General features: G+C 37.8%; 1 protein-coding gene across 6 annotated transcripts in view; it reads right to left on the bottom strand.

The window, feature by feature from the left end:
• Nucleotides 1-202: 202 nt before the first annotated feature.
• The window catches only part of SULF1 (sulfatase 1), a 63,148-nt gene continuing 47,324 nt past the window's right edge, over nt 203-16,026 (bottom strand). For 4 of the 6 annotated variants that reach the window (XM_075704817.1, XM_075704818.1, XM_075704819.1 and 1 more), the window contains 10 exons: nt 15,471-15,687; nt 13,341-13,587; nt 11,474-11,570; nt 11,294-11,388; nt 10,817-10,882; nt 10,157-10,329; nt 7,692-7,834; nt 7,465-7,588; nt 6,534-6,567; nt 1,073-1,103 (listed from right to left, as the gene is read on the bottom strand). In XM_075704817.1, coding sequence (XP_075560932.1) covers nt 1,073-1,103; nt 6,534-6,567; nt 7,465-7,588; nt 7,692-7,834; nt 10,157-10,329; nt 10,817-10,882; nt 11,294-11,388; nt 11,474-11,570; nt 13,341-13,587; nt 15,471-15,687 — 1,227 coding nt within the window. Of the gene's footprint in view, nt 1,104-6,460; nt 6,568-7,464; nt 7,589-7,691; nt 7,835-10,156; nt 10,330-10,816; nt 10,883-11,293; nt 11,389-11,473; nt 11,571-13,340; nt 13,588-15,470; nt 15,688-16,026 lie in introns of those variants that run through there. The other 2 variants (XM_075704815.1, XM_075704816.1) reach the window with 2 other exon arrangements.

Here is a 16,026-nt window from a genome sequence, read left to right as displayed (position 1 = left end):
AAGAAATATTTTTTAGCTTTCAGAGAATGTGCTACTGCATTTGAAAGTTAACACTGTTTCTTTTCATTAAAAACTGGAAATTTTGCTTGCCAGTGGGGAGAATTACAGTGATAATATGTGCGTGTGAATAGAACAAATGCACACAGACAAACACTGAACTGGGCTCAATTTAGCTGCAAAACGTATCTACAATAAACATGGAATGTCAGTTGTCATGATTACCTTTATTAGTTTGCTAATAAGAAAAAGGAGAACTTATTTAATGGTTTACAACTTGATCTAATCCAAGGAGAGTGGAGCTGAGGCACTGCCTTCTACACTTAGGATTTGCGAAGTTTCCCCTGCAAGACTCTGTTCTGGTTTTTTTAAGAAAGTTCCTGTTTTCTGGATACCGATAGATGAATCCCTAACAGATACGTTTACAGCCTGATGAGCAAGGCGTTCATCAGACTTCACGGGAAGATATAGCTGATCTTCAAATACATCTTCCACAGTGTCACTGTCCTGATGAGTGACTTTTTGAGGAATGCTGATGGGTTGTAACATGAAGCTATGCCGGGACTCCAACTCTATCAAACCGTTTCCGCTGAAATCCATATCGAAACGGTCCGATTCTTTATCCTCCATCCATTTTTCAGCTTGATGTTTATTTCTCCAGTGTGCGTCATTCAAACTACTTTTCTCAGGAATATTATTGTTTAATTCAAGTTTCCTCTCCTCACTTAAATTCACTGTGCTCAAAGCAAGGGCTGCAAAGTCTGTTGGCACAATAAGCTGCGACTCTTCTGCAGGCAGGCCGCTTGATTCTTCAGCAGAAGTCATTTCCACCAAGGTAAACGGCGTGGATGATTCGTCCCCGTCCCCGTTGCTTCGAGCAGTGTTAGCCTTGTCTGTTTTATTTTGCTGGTAGTAACTGTTCAGCAGTGCAAACATTCTATCTACATCCTTCAAGTAATTAGTCCAGTCAGCCAGACTAAGTCTATAGTTGTATCTGTATTCATATACACTTTCATTCACACTGTACAAGTCTTCCAGTCCTTGCCAGTTGATGTCGCCAGTGAAACTGGGGAGGTTAGCCTTCCCATCCATCCCATAACTGTCCTCTGTTGAAAAAAAGAATAAAGCCTAATGGTGAACACCAGCTTAAAAGTGCAAGCAAATCTTCCACGTGTATTTCTACTCCAATTTGCTCAAGCACCACCATTCGTAACGTATGTAGCTCAAAATGTGAGACGCTCCACATGTTCTGTCATCATATTAATGATTCTGGGCTCAGGTGTGTTCACAGCTCCTGCAGAACACACAGCAAGAAACTCCCTGTCTTCTGCTACATCCTTGGACTGAGTAAAAAAGAGCAAGATCTGGTCTAACAGGGCTTTGTGACGGCAGTCAGAGATAAATCTTTCCTCTGATATTTCAAGGCAGGAAAGGTGCTTCAATACACGAATAATCCATTTGCCTTTCCTAACCCTCCACCAAAATATAGAACAAATGAACCATGTTCAAAAAACAGGTAGATGTGGCACTTCGGGATATGGTTTAGTCTAGTCTACCCTTGATTGGCTTAGGTGGGCTTGGTAGTGTAGGTTAATGGTTGGACGGGATGATCTTAAAGGTCTTTTCCAACCTAGACGATTCTATGATTCTATGATTCTATGATTAAGTATAAAAGATGGGACTAACTCTGAAAGCCTTAGTGATCTGAAATTCAACAATGCCCACTGCAATTTGGTGTCTGGGTAGCTTGAGACATATGGTCTACAAAACAACCAGCCACATTTTATTTAATAAATGATAGCCAAAGTTAGCATTTTATTTACTTTGTAAACATTCATTTTAATTTACATGGAGCAATTAGGAGAAATAAAAGCTGTAAAAACTTGGTATGAATTAATTTACAGGATTGCACCACTCTGTAAAGTAGTGTTAAAATATACATAGATATAGAACCTAAAGGTTTTCTTTTTTCAAAATTAAAAAAAAAAATTCAAAGAAAATGTCTAACAGCTTTATCAAATAATAGGTTTGAATAAAGGGCATACATGTGAGCCTATAAATAGCATGTATTTTAGATTGATCACAGCCAGAAAAAGCAAAGATGTGAAGGAAACCCATTTCCAAAAGATTTTTAAAAGCCACTGCAGTGACTATAGTGACCCAGATTATCAAATGTGTGAAATTTTATGCTGACAAATAGCACTGAACACCACTATTTCATTTAATGCACTGTGCAGACTGTGTTCAGTCCAAAGATTTTATCAACAAAGTGGACTACAAGGAAAAACTAACCAGGTAATGCAAAAGTCTGTCAGGGAAAGTGGCAAATTTGTGCTTACAAATGATGTTGGAGGTAATATTTAGTAATTAGTTCACTGAGATGACTTAGTCTCTTTCTGAAAGTTGTACAGGCAGGTAGGCTAGTAGCAATTACCTTGGAAGTTCAAGTGGCTATAGTCCAACAGTGTGAACTGAGCACAGACATTTATCTGTATTGAACCCTTCATCCCTCCAGTGGATTCTTGGTGTCTCCATTAATTTGTTTGCATTTTAACTTGGCCTTTCTCATTGTTCAAGTAGAACAGAAGATAGAACTTGTATCTATCATAGCATATATTCTTTGCTTCTTTAATAGCTTGGATTTCATAACGGAAAGAATTTCTCCAATAATTAGTCCATCATATGCAAAGTCAGAAAAATACCATTATGGTCAGAAAAAAACCTTGAGATTTTCTTATGACAATGGGCCTTATTCTGCACTAAAGGAAGACCACTTTCCTTACCTGGAAACATCTGAATCTTTGTTCTTAATTGATAATTCTTCACTTAATACAACAGCTGTAAATATTTTACAATATAAAATTTAAATATCTTTTTTTTTTAAAACAAGTTCTAGAAATAATTTTTTTGCAAACACTTGGCAAACTCTCTGTTACAGGAAGCAACAAAAGCATTTTTGATTTGGTAGGACAGCTATGACAGAGTGTCTTCCTTCTTTCTTTTCCTGAAGTAGACAAGAGAAATGAAATCATAGCGTGGCCACAAGAGAGCCATATTTGTCAGTCAAATTATGGATAATTAGTTTCCTGAAAAAAAAAACCTAATTAAAAACTGCAGAGGTTTCAGGAAAGAAGTCTTACTATTCCACTGCTTAGAGGCATAAAGGGCCCTAGAAAACATCATAGGAAGGGATGCATTTTTGAGGAATTTAGTCACCAAACCCTCTAAGATATTAACCACACTGCAAATGTGAAAATATTTAAATTTTGCTCTGTTATTACTTGTACTGATAGTTTCATATTTTGTTTCTTTGCCAAATCAGAGCCTGTATAGGAAAACAAACTGCTGTAGGAACAGTCAGTGGCCAAAGCGGTTTGGTATGTGATGGCAGAAACCGAAACTTTGGAGTGCTGCAGTTTGACCAGTAACAGGTTTGGGGATGGACCAGGGCGGTGGGGGCAAAGCAGGTGCCAGAAAGGTGCCTGTGGGCCCAGAGGAGCCTCTCCTGCCTGTCCCAGGTAGCGGGACAGAGGGTTGAGCTGGGCGAGCTGGGCAAGCTGTGGTGGGCAGTGGGGAGGTCTGGGGACCAGCGAAGAGGAGCAGGGTTTCTCATCAGCCTCAGCAGCAGGGCAATAGGGCTGTGCTGCAGAGAAGTAAAATCAGCAAGGGGTTTGCTGTGTTCCTACAAAACAGCTCAAAGAATGTCAGAGCTACACGGTCCTTTGTGCTGGATCTATATTTTTCCCTCTAAATGTGGCACTGTTTCTGCAGTCTCAGAGGGCTTTCAAGGCTGGGAAGGCACTGGGAATTGTTCCATCATGTTCATGTCAAGCAACAACAACAAAAAACCCCTTGTTTAAACACATGGGATAGAAGTAACTTGTATTCATACATGTTAAACAAATAGGAAAGCAAAGTCTTAAGGTCCTAGAGCTGGCTGTACGTTGGATGACCGAACGAGTCACCTCACAGCTTAATTCCACAACTTAGCAGTAAGCATGAAAAGTTTCCCGCTGAAATCAAAGCATACAGGAGAGAGGAAAGAAAAGGTTTTCCCCTGTAAGAAAGCTCATTACAAATAGGTGTGAAACGGGAAAGTGCAGATGAGTTGCATCTGAGTAACAGCATGGCAGTAATTTCCTCGATCAATATTTTGGAATCGCTCAGCTATGTCACAGACCCAAAAGAGAGAAAAATTGTTGCTAACTGTTCACAGTAAAACATCTTCCGATTTTTAAAAATCAAGCATCAGCTATGCTTCACTCTCCAATTATCATACCATGGAGTCCCACGATGCCGTCCGTGACTGCGTTGTCTCAAAACTAATAAGGGATCTGGGTATATCTCCACTGAGGCTAAACACAAGTAGTTACAATCATTTCCTTGGTGGCTTTGAAAAACCTCAGACAAGCAGGAGAGGAGAGAGGAGTGTGCAATTCCCACATCCTGCTATCAACCATGTCTGCAGGGCGGTTCTGTCCATCAAAGGACAGGGCTGACATTAGTTCTTCCCTGTGGAAACTCTCTCCCTGTGCTCTTTCCAGCACTGTACTGGCTGTTTCCATACAGGCCTGTTGTCTCAATATTGTACTTGTAACATCTGTAGTGCTCTACTGACTCAGGACATTTTGGACTGGAACAGGTCTGAGTGGATAAACTACAGCATCTGAAGGAAGCCTAAGGGGTAATTCAGGTGACTGAGCAGCACAGGGCTTTCCCTTTCTTGTTCTGCTGGTTTCTCTGCAGGCATCAAGAAAAAGATCCTCTAAAAGATCATTTTAATGATTCCTGATAAACGGTTTTTGTTCATTTAAAAATTTTTTTGTTTTAGAAAAGAAAACCAATTTCCACCAAGATGGGGCTTGAAGCAAAATGTTGAACCCAGGCATCTGTGTATATTGAGAAACTGGGTGGCTGGAATCTAATGGCACAGAGCAATATCACTTGTGTTATACTATATGTGCTATTTATCCCAGTAGCATAATGTTATTGACTCGGTATCAGAAGTTAAAATGTTTTCATACTAAACAGCATAGCAAGTTATAATTTCAAGATTAATCCTGTGTGCTCTACTATTTCATGCAATCCTACAATTAAAAAATGCCATTTTTCTTAGATCTGTAGTTAAAATGAGGAATGCTTACAAGGATGTCCTCTAATGAAAGACTTAAAAGAATAATTACAGGGATTACTTTCTATCATTGTAGTAACCAGTTCCCACAAGGCTTTAATGAGCAATGCAAACAACTGGGATATAACCAAACAAAAGCTTATAATTTTCCTTGATCCCAAAACTACTCAAGTGAGAAAATACAAAATTAGCTGCCAGGAAAAATTAGCTGCTTAAATTTGAAATCTATAAAACATTGAAATACATTATCTTAATTGTTCCCTGGCTGCTGGGAGCTAATGACAAGGTTCTTTTCAGAAGACCTCGTGAAAAAAAGTCTTATGTAGACTTGTATACTCCGTGGATCCAGGTTACATCTCAGGTAAAAAGTGTATATCAGGAGCTAATCCACCAAAGCGGATGGAAAAGAAAATGTATAAAACCGATATTCCATGAAAAGGTATTAAGTCTAAATATGACACTTGACAAACTTTAATCTGTATTTTCCCCTGAGTACAAGTATTGCTCAATAAATAGCAAGCACATTACTGTTAAGACCTGAGGTTTTTCAGTCTCTTCAGGTTTTTGCTTTATGTTTGACTGGTTCCTGCACCAGGAGGAACTGGGCTCTGCATGATAAACACGTAGGTATGATAGTATACTTGCAGACAGAGAAATATACTTGCAAACATCAGTCTTTCATGTATTCCTCAGGTTCAAGCCTTAGGTATAAAAAACCACACCCGGTGCCCTTCCTCAGTTCAAATATTACAATCTTTTTAAGAAATTTCATTTCATGCGTGTGTGATCTGGTCTGAAAGCGTTAGCCCCCCTACCCAAAGGAGCCTTATCTTTCTGCCATACTTATATTGACCTGTCTTCTGCTGGCTTCTGAGCACACGCTGCTCACTTTGAGCACTGCTTTTGCTTAAAGCAGCATCTGCCAACATTTTCTAAAGCCAGTGAGAAGATTTTACTTTGCTTCCATAGTTTGATTAGGCTCTTTGGATGCATATATCTCAGAAAGCTTTTTAAGCGCGTTTATTTTACATTTAAAAAGCAGCTGTACAGACTTCCTAAATAAAACCAGAAAAAATCCCCAACCCATTCAGAATCAATGCAACAACAGGAAAATAACCCAAAAGAGGTGACTCTTTTTGTGTCATTTTCCCTGTGGAAACATCTAAGAAATACAGGCATGGAATATGAGCTGTATGAAGTCTTGCTATGACAATGAGCTACATTAAATGCAGAATGGTAGATCTAAAAAACAATGGCCAAGTTCAGTGTAGAGTAGTTAGAAAACGCATGCATCAAAAACTATGCTGTATGCAACATGGCAGGATACAGACATTAGTTGAAATGGACTGGAGTCATGCAATTATTTGGAAAGAAGCTGCTGAGGAGAATAAAAAAGTGTGGATACCTGTGTGGATCATAGCTTCCTCCATCTTTATTTCCTGATATAGGAAAATACAAGAGTAACTTTTGTTAGTGTTTAGAACTTGTAAAACCATTCACAATGTAGTTTTCCATGCACAGCATCTAATTCCTAAAAAGAAATGTACTGTGTTAAATAAAGGCAGAGCTGCAGTCCAACAAAGATTTCCTGGAAGTTTTATATAAAAGAACTGAAAAACCACAGTTTTTCAAAAGTAATAAAACCCCCAAACCATTAGATATTGTAAAAAAGAGAAACATTTGTAGGTGAAAAAAGAGATACAAAGATGCAACAACACAAAATATGTAGAAGGAAATATTCCTGTAAAAAAATCACAATATTCAATCAACTAAATTTAAGTGCAATGAATTCCAGAGTAATGAAGTATAAATACCAGCTGTTTTTGTACTCAGACACTCTTGCAAAGAAATACTGTTTTCCTCAAAAATGGAGAGGACTACTGCTGATTAGAAGTTTGCAATGTTAAGTCTCAGTTGTGGTGTAGAGCCTGAGGTTGTTCATACAGACAGACAGCAATTGGAATAAACACAGGATTTAATACCTCACCTACTACTGGGAGGCAAAAACTAACCAAATAAACCCTGCAACAGAGAAAAGAATTAAGACTATGAAGATCTGCATATGCTTGTAATTGATTAGCTCAAATAACACGATAACATTCCAGCAGCATTTCTGTCAAATCTTGTTGGTGGCCATCAATACCTGTCTAGAATAACCTGGGCAAACTTGCAAAGAAGCTTCCTGCTCATGCATTTGTGCAGGATGGTGTATGTGGATCATTCCAAACTATTCAGAGCAATACTTAGGAGAGTGACAATTCATGGATACAATTAGTACTTAAGCAGATTAAAAAACTGGAATAAAATGGAAATAAACACTTCTATTTTTCTTGTACCTGTTTCAAGTCCCTTTGGCCTCGGATTGCACTGCTTATAGCCTTGACAACTTCGCAGTTCCATTAGCTGTATGTGTAATTGATTCAAAATGCCTCTTTCCACTGTGTGTACTGTATTTGTCAGCTGAGAAAAAAGAGGAATGGAGGGAAAAAATACTTGTTAACAGAAATAAAAAACCCTAGAAGAGTCTGGTGAACAAAATTTTGTAACAGGGAAAGGGATTTACCTGGTAGGGATCCGTGTTCATATCAAAATATTCCAAGAAGCCAGTCGCAAACTCACAAAAGAGAAAATTGTGGGTGCCATTAACTGTTCGCAAACACCAGTAGGTGTTGTTATTTGAGCTTGTGCAAGCACAGAAAGAGCCCACTGTAATTAGGAAACAAGTTATTAATTTTCAGTGAAAAATAACATGCTTGTTTCTTCTACTAGTGAAACTCCTATAGGTTTTTCATGTACTTAAATTCCAAATCAATTTTAAAAAATCTTCTATTTGAATAATCTTAGGTTCTCATCTAAAGCAGAATAAATGTTGCTATCGTAATTTTCGCAAACATACAGTTAATGAAAGCAGAAGATAGTGAATCCTATAGTTAATGAGGCATATTCTGTTCTGAGTTATATATAGTTTATTGGGATTGAGCAGAATCCAGACTTTACCAAAAAACAACACAAATTCTGATCCTTAAGATTTGTATACAGGATTCCTTGGAATTGCTTACTATATATAAGGATACCATTCCCCCCCAAAGCAAGTAACCTTAACCTAGCAGAGCCTCTGAGATGCAAGTACAACAGAAAATTACAGGATTGTAAGCACTACAGAGGGAGGCCAAATTGCTAGTTGATATCATAAGTGAGGTGGAAATGACACAGCAGTCAAGAAAGCGCGAGGCAGTGTATGGGAATGAGGCAAGTGAGAGAGGTTAGGAATGAAGAGATGGGTTTGCAAGCAGGGAGCTTGCCTGGCACCTTGAATGCGGGCAAGATGGAAGAAGCAAGGTGGGAAGGAAGACCAATGGATAATCATATGCCTCATAGCAGCTCTCCCTTATTGGCTTGAATTTTCCACTTAATTATTAATTTGAACTGCAATCCCTCATTTCGTTTATTTGATACACAAATAAGAGGGAAATTGAAGCGCTCAGTCAGGCCTTTGTAGGACATTCCCAAGCAGTGTAACTGGATTATGTCTTGTTTTCACTTTTCAACCTGGGGAAACCTAGAGCGGGTTTCCACTCCAGAATGAAGACACCTGGGTCCAGGTGTCACAGTGATGGGAGCAGCCATAGAGGAGACCTGGGTATATCTTGTCTATAATCTTGTTCTGCCAGTAGAAAAGGCTGTAAGCAAGGTATCTCTCTCAATTTTCAAACTGCTAACAAAGTTTTGTTGTAGAAGAATGTCTCTTTAATTCCAATAATAAAATATTAATATTGCCTTAGATACTTATTTACATTTATTTAGATTTGGTTTTAGTACTGTGACTAGCTGCCACAGTATCAATGTTTTGAACAAACTTCATAAAAATAGTAATGGTATTGGACCTTTTTATCTGTGTAAATCAACATATTAGCTCTTCTTTAAGGTATGGGCTGCATAAAAAGGGACTTTTTTTTACACCATGACTGTTGCTGGAGCATTGCCAGAATGCACAGCAATATGAGAAAGCTTTTCATAACTGTCTGTTACTCCAGAAGTAATAAGCCAATTTAATTGCTGTCTTTAAAACAAAAATCATGCATATGACCACTTTAGGAATATCTTAAAATGTACAAAGCATATTAGAAGAAGTCCTAGTGCAACTAGAACAGATTATCACTAGGAGACAACTTCTTTCTCCAAGTGAAAAATTGTTCTTAGACAGTTTTCTTCTTGGAGTCATATATGTTGTAACTTAATCATCATTTGATCTTGAAGTTTTTGAAAGTAAAGTTTTCAATCACTTTTTTCCTCCGTCACCAAAGATGAGAAAGGTATTGTTTCATTAATGCTGAAGACTGAGAAATGTTGAAGCATGCCTCAATGGTTATCTATATACCCTGAAGTTTAAAGGAACAGAAAATATTCCCTAGCTCTAATATTTTGTTCTTATACACCAGGTGAGTGTTCCACAGTTGTGATTTTTAAATTCTTTTAGAATATGAAAAAAATGGGAATAATGGGAAGAATTCATAAGGAATAATATCTCTATTTTCTTCACAATAAGGTCAGTTGTTCATGATGCACTTTGAAATCAAAATGGTAAAATTAAACTAGACCTTTTACATGCTGAAGTTTGTGACAACATTAAAGGTCAAGTCCCAGAAAGGATTTGTGACAATTGGAAGAATGTTTGTTATTAGTAATCGGAAACCCAATTAAAATTCCTGTGAAATATTTGGTCATCTTGATCTCCAAGAGATGACTTCAGTCGCTGGTTATGAAAGTCTATGTTTTAGAGGCCAACTCTCCTTTTTGTTTCTGCAGTGTTTAGCATCAAGCCTCTTGTGATAATTTCATATAAATAAGTAATGCAAAAATTACAAGCATACTCAAGTGACATTCTTCCTTCATGCTTCAGAATAACAGTGGCAGCAGCATTACTAAGTGCCAGTTCTTCAAAATAATGCTTTGATTGCATGAAGTGGAAACTCTGTAACACAGCAGAGGATAACTTAGATCATGTCTGCACACGGAGGCAAGACTTACAGTTCCAGAACGGTGCTGTTTGCCAGTGATTGTTGTCGTGGGTAAAACATGTCAGTCCAGGAAGGCTACACTCATCTCCTTTCTTCTGGCGCTTTTTCCCCTTCCTTTCCTTCTTCCTTCTCCGGTTCTCTTTGAACAGTTGCAGTTTGCCATCCACTTCCTGTGCTGCTTCTCTGCTCAGAGAGAAAGTTGGGCATGGCTGACAGAGAACAGTCTCTATTTGGATAACAACAGCATTAGCAATTTTTACATCTTTCTGGCTTTTTTAAAGGTGAGAAGATGAGAATATGCCCTTCTTCTAGCTCAGCTTCCACCCCAGGTGTTATGGCAAAGTGTTCTCTTCAGTAAGCAGGAGAAATGATGCACTGTTGCATTTAGGTTTAACTGGATCTTTATAACAATCATGAGGTCAATCAGCTTCTGAAATGATTAATTTCATCCATTTTCTATCATTAGGTTTTAAAAATATTATCCATAAACTTTCACAAGTTTGTCCAAAACTACTGAAGGTTTCTTGTGAGAGCTTGCTATATGTGAGTTTTTCTTTCCCTCGCTTCCTCCCTTCCCCTCTCCGCAAAAAAACCACCAACCCCCCAAAATTATATTTCTCCAGTCACCAAAAATCCACCTGAGAGAGTGAGAGGATAGTAACAATCTTACTTGAAGGGATGAAGATGGCTCTTGAGTTTCTCTTGGGCCTTTACCCCTTTCTCCTTGTTGTAATAACTACAAGGAAAATTATTAGGAATTATCAAGTCATGAAACCATTTTCAACTCAAAAACAAATCAGAAACATACCATCACTGACATTTTCTTAAAGAACTACACAGAATGACTTACAATTTTTAGTTCATTTAAAGAAGTTACGTCTGTGTGAGTGATCCTATGCTAGATTATAGCAAAACTACAGCTGGGTTCAAAATGTGTTAATACAAACATATTTAATCTTTACATTTATCTTCTTTTGATTCACAGTAGTTTCTACTCTTAAAAGCAATCTAACTAAAATGAGTACCTACAGTGGTTATGAACATTAATAAAGCTTATGTTCTTTCTTTTCCATCTCAAAAAAACTTGGAAAAAGTGTAAGCCTTAGCAATCGGTGTAGCTTTTGATGTTGAATGTCACCTCTCTTACCTCTGTTTACTACAGTCACATTCATCTGGTTTTCTTCTTTTTAGATGTCCTCTAACTTCCCTCAAGTTCTTAATTTTGTCTTGGAGAGCTTCAATCTGCAGAGAATGTTTCCAAGTCAGAATTGTTCTTTGAAAAGGTAGCAGTGCAAAGACTTCACTCAGATTTTAAAACACCTCTTACCTCCTTATCAATGTAAGCTTTGTGGTCCTTCCAGGCTCTGGCGGATTGGTACAGCTCCCTCTCACAGTGAATAGTGTCATTTGGAAGAATAAAACATCTGTAGACATGAGTTTAACAAATAGGAAGAAGAAAGTCAGTGGTTTCCCAATTGCTGACCTATTTCTTCTCTTTTTTCCAACATTCCTAATAAATTCTTTGTTATACTCTGTTAAGAAATAAATAAACTCTACAAGGTCTTCTCATGTTGACTTAATAATATTAATAATTGCTTCAATCTGTTTTTTTCTGCAAAATAATAATAAAAAAATATCCTTATCCATGACAGATGCTTTGTTCCTGCTAAGCAAAAATGCAATGGCACAGCCATCCTGGAGATTCTTAATCCAATCAGAAAGGAAATTGAAACTGAAATAAAAATCTGTTCAGAATTTAGAGTCTCTTAACCAAATGTGCCATTGCTTATTTAACCAGCAGCTGCTGAGAGATATATTCTTCTTGCCACATGAATGTGATTCATCTTCCAAGTATGTACAATAGTCAAGAACTGAACATACAGTCAATGGGCTAAGATCAATATAATCAATAAAGATAAATAAGAATCAAAGTTAGAGCAAAGAGTTCAAACAAGTGGTTCAAAAAAGCCAACAGAACCCTCAAGTTAAAAAGTGATACAATGACAAAAACATTCATACCAGTGTTTGAAAAAACAGTTCTACCAAGACAAAAAAAGCACATGGAAGGCCAAGGAAGTGGACCGAGATAGGAAATCCAGCAGACCACAGGCTGGGCTTTCAAAGTCTCCATGCTGCCAAACAGGAATTCCTTAATTACAGAAATATTCCAGTTTTATAGACACAACCTTTCTTGGGTCCTGCTTCATCAGAACCCTTCTTTTAATTTTTCAGAATAGCAGAAAGGAAGATTTAGATGTTCATCTCTTCCCATGTTATCCCATTATGTTTTTTCTTCACTCAAAGAATTCTGAAAACAATACTGTATTCAGTAAAAGTCAAAACACTTTATGAAGAAAGAATAACTTTTCCAGAAATCTATTTAAGGCTTTATTAATGCCACGGCTGGAAATTATCAATGTAAAAAAAAAGAGTAATTTTTATTTATTCAGAAATAACTTTTATGTTTTCCTTGATGTTTTTTAAAAAAATGAAGAAAAGAGAGAAATGCTATTTATATTTTAAACACAATAAAAAGGATAAACCAGAAGATTTTTGTTGCCTGCATCTGCCTGGCTTTTCAGATCAATCATATTAGCTTTTTTAAACTGAAAAATAATTTAAGATTTTTTTTTGCCTTTTCATTCAGATTTAGTGTAGGGCTAAAAATTGGAATCTAAGCATCTTCCAGGATGGAAAATGATTGCAGGTCTCTTCAGGGATAAACAGGTCTAAAGCTAATGTTACTGGCTGCAAACAACCAAGATTAAGAAAGATTGATGTAACTGATCTAATCTGTCCTCATTTAGAGTGGGATTCCAGTCCTCTCAAATTTACGCCTCTGTGCTAAGCTGGTAGCCTAGATATAAAGAACAGCAGGAGTGTCAGCTGCACACGGTGATTAATCCATCATAAGATGTGTGTTTCGATATGGCAGATGAATCTCCCTCTAGAGATGCCTACTCCTCCTCAGAAATAAAACCTATACTAGATGCCTCCCTTTAAAATACACATACTAAAGTTAAATGATTCCACCTGCTAACAAGTACAACTCAGGTTTATCTAAAATCTACAAGGATAGTTTTAAGTTCTTAAATATTGTAATCATAAAATTGTAAAAATGGAAAGAGGGAGAATGCAACTAGAAAATGAAAATTTCATTTTAAGAAACAAAACCACAGAAAAAGCAATTGTACTTGTGCGTCACTCTGACAGAGTTGGGTTGACCTATGGGATCAGAGCTGTCAGCTATCATTGTGTCACCAGGACCACCATTGGCTTCCTCTGTTTCTTCCTCATTTTCAGCATTGTGACGCTTGGCGATACTTTTGGTCTTTAACACCTGCAGTTCTTCCTCTTCCAGATTTATGTCATATATTTCGCCTTCAAATTCCACAGACAAGGACCGGGTTTGGCGAGTGTGAACAAATCGGGGTTTGTATTCTGAAGCAGAAGAAAGAAATATTCCTGGTTGCATATACATATCTACATGACCCATGCCACAAACACAAAGCATACTCCAAAGAGCAAGAATGCTGCTCAGTAAAACCAGCTTATTTTTTCTGTGGCTTTACAGAAACTTATTTAATGATTTTTTGATACGTCAGGGCCCACACTTTCATGAGTAGCATGAAATTTTGATTGCTTCAAAATTTGCATTTCATACTTGTCTGACCTTATGCCACAGTTAGCATCTATATCTCCAAATAAAATCAGTATCTTAGAAATCAGATATCTAGACAGAGAGACACAAAAAATCAGAGACCGCAGGATTAGAAACCACTTTAGAAATTTAAACCATTCAGTACGGTGTGAAACAAGGTCACCACCTGTAAACTGGCATGTGACATAAGTTTGACATGCTTTAGAATAAAAATGACTTTTTAAAAGGATAGCACCTTTCCTTTTTAAAGGCAGGCATTAAAAGGGCAAGAATCCATCATATATCAGTGTATATGTATCTATATGTATATACATAGAGCAATAAGAATGTTTTAAAGGAGAAAAGCATAACCAATGGACTTTTTCGGATGCCCCCTTCAGATGTTTTCCATACTTCCCCTTTTTCTCTCCCCATGTCACTTCCCCCCCCAGCTGCAATCCCTGTTCAGCCCTTGCTGGTATGCTTCTCTTTCCAAGGTACACGATAGCTATCTCCCCTTGAAAATATCACTTAGGGAAACATTCCCAATTTGAGAATCACCCTGGCAGTCTGTGACATGTAGACTTTTCAGCAGAGGTCTGCCTGTACACCCTGTGAAGTTCCTTAGATCATACTAAACAAATGGAAGAAATTATATCAAGGCAGCATTTAGTCTGAACAATGAGACAACTCAAGACAGACAATATTGTGGTTGAATGTACAAAGAATACCAGGGATTCTTGTTCATATCCAGAGTTGGGGAGGCTTTAAATCAGGAAATATTTTGAATTATACTGACATTATTTTCTTATTTCATAGACATGTGTGCAGCATCTTCTAACTTTTGCGTTTCTCATATGAATTCACTATCTTCCTGTTTTAAAGACCCATCTTTATTTCATTCCCCAGTCTAGTATTCTAGATAGAGAGCAGGAGAATACGGCCTGCTCTTGAATAAAGTCTGAAATCCAGGTCTACTTGTACTGCTATAGCTGCAGAACTTCACTTTCATCGCTGGGCAGGTAGATGAAGCTACTTGTTCCATTTAAAATAATGGTTTCATTAAATAGGCTTCTTTTGTAGATATCATCAGCAGAAACACATCCAAGTACCGCTGTCCTAAAACCCTCTTGTACGTTCCCTTCAGCCCACACTCCGCTAGAGGACACTGCAATCTCACTCGTGTCCCCACGGGGATCCCAGTACTGACTTGCCGGAAAGTTACAGCCGAGCAGAATTTCAATCCGACAGCAGTCACAGCACTGCAGTGCCTCATGTAAAAGACGTCTTTGAGAATATCACCAAACAGCATGTGAATTCAGTGCTAACCATGCAAGAAAACGCTTGCGCTTGCCCACGTTAGCAAATAACGGCACCAATTTGTCCGCAGATGCCACCGGGTTGCCGTGTCTGAGCAGCGCGATAGGTGGCCCCAGAGCATCACCACCACCACCAGCCTAAAGACTATTCTTCACTGTGATCCAAAGGATAAATATTGTTGTTGTTATTATTATTATTATTGTTATTGTTATTACAGAGGCAATTATGTAGAACCTGACTGCCAATGACGGATGTATTCATTATACACGGAGGTGAAAACAAGAGTTTACTGGTAAGCCAACACTGCTAGCCATTTCCCTCTCCTTTTTTGCTTTTTGCTTTCAAGAGATCAGATAACACTTACTCTGCGCATTAGGGTTTCTCAAGAACTGTCTTTGATTTTTTCTTTGGGTCCTGCTGTTTCGGTAATCAGTGTCTCCACAGTTGCAGTCTTTGTCTTTACCGCCGTATCCCCGGGAGTGTATGCTGCGGGTCCTTTTTCTGATGGCAAGTATGTCACTAGATACCTTACACTTGTGAATTCGAAGTTTGCCGGAGGCATCCTCCGTGCACTGCCACTTCTGTGAGAGAGAGAAATTAAGACAATTTCTCAGCAGCTTTCCAAACCCCTGGTACTTTCAGGTGCATCGTAAAACAAGACAGGCAAATTTCTTTAAAAATTAAGCAGTCCCTTAAATAACAAACTGAGAAGGGAAACATTTTAAGGGACTAAATTGACTCACATTCTCCTCAATATCTCTCTCATGCTAGGCAAACATAAGCTTGAATGAAATCACTGCAAATCTGCATAAAAAAAATACAACCCAGCCAAAAAAAGATATATAAATCAAGAGTATCTAGACTAAACACATCCTTGAAAGGAGCAAGTAAAAAGTCTTAATTTACTGAGCCACAGAGTA

This window comes from Pelecanus crispus, chromosome 2 (assembly GCF_030463565.1).
Source record: "Pelecanus crispus isolate bPelCri1 chromosome 2, bPelCri1.pri, whole genome shotgun sequence".
Lineage (NCBI taxonomy): Eukaryota > Metazoa > Chordata > Aves > Pelecaniformes > Pelecanidae > Pelecanus > Pelecanus crispus.
The sequence above is the reverse complement of the archived record's forward strand: the minus strand, read 5'-3'. Positions and strand labels throughout refer to the sequence as shown.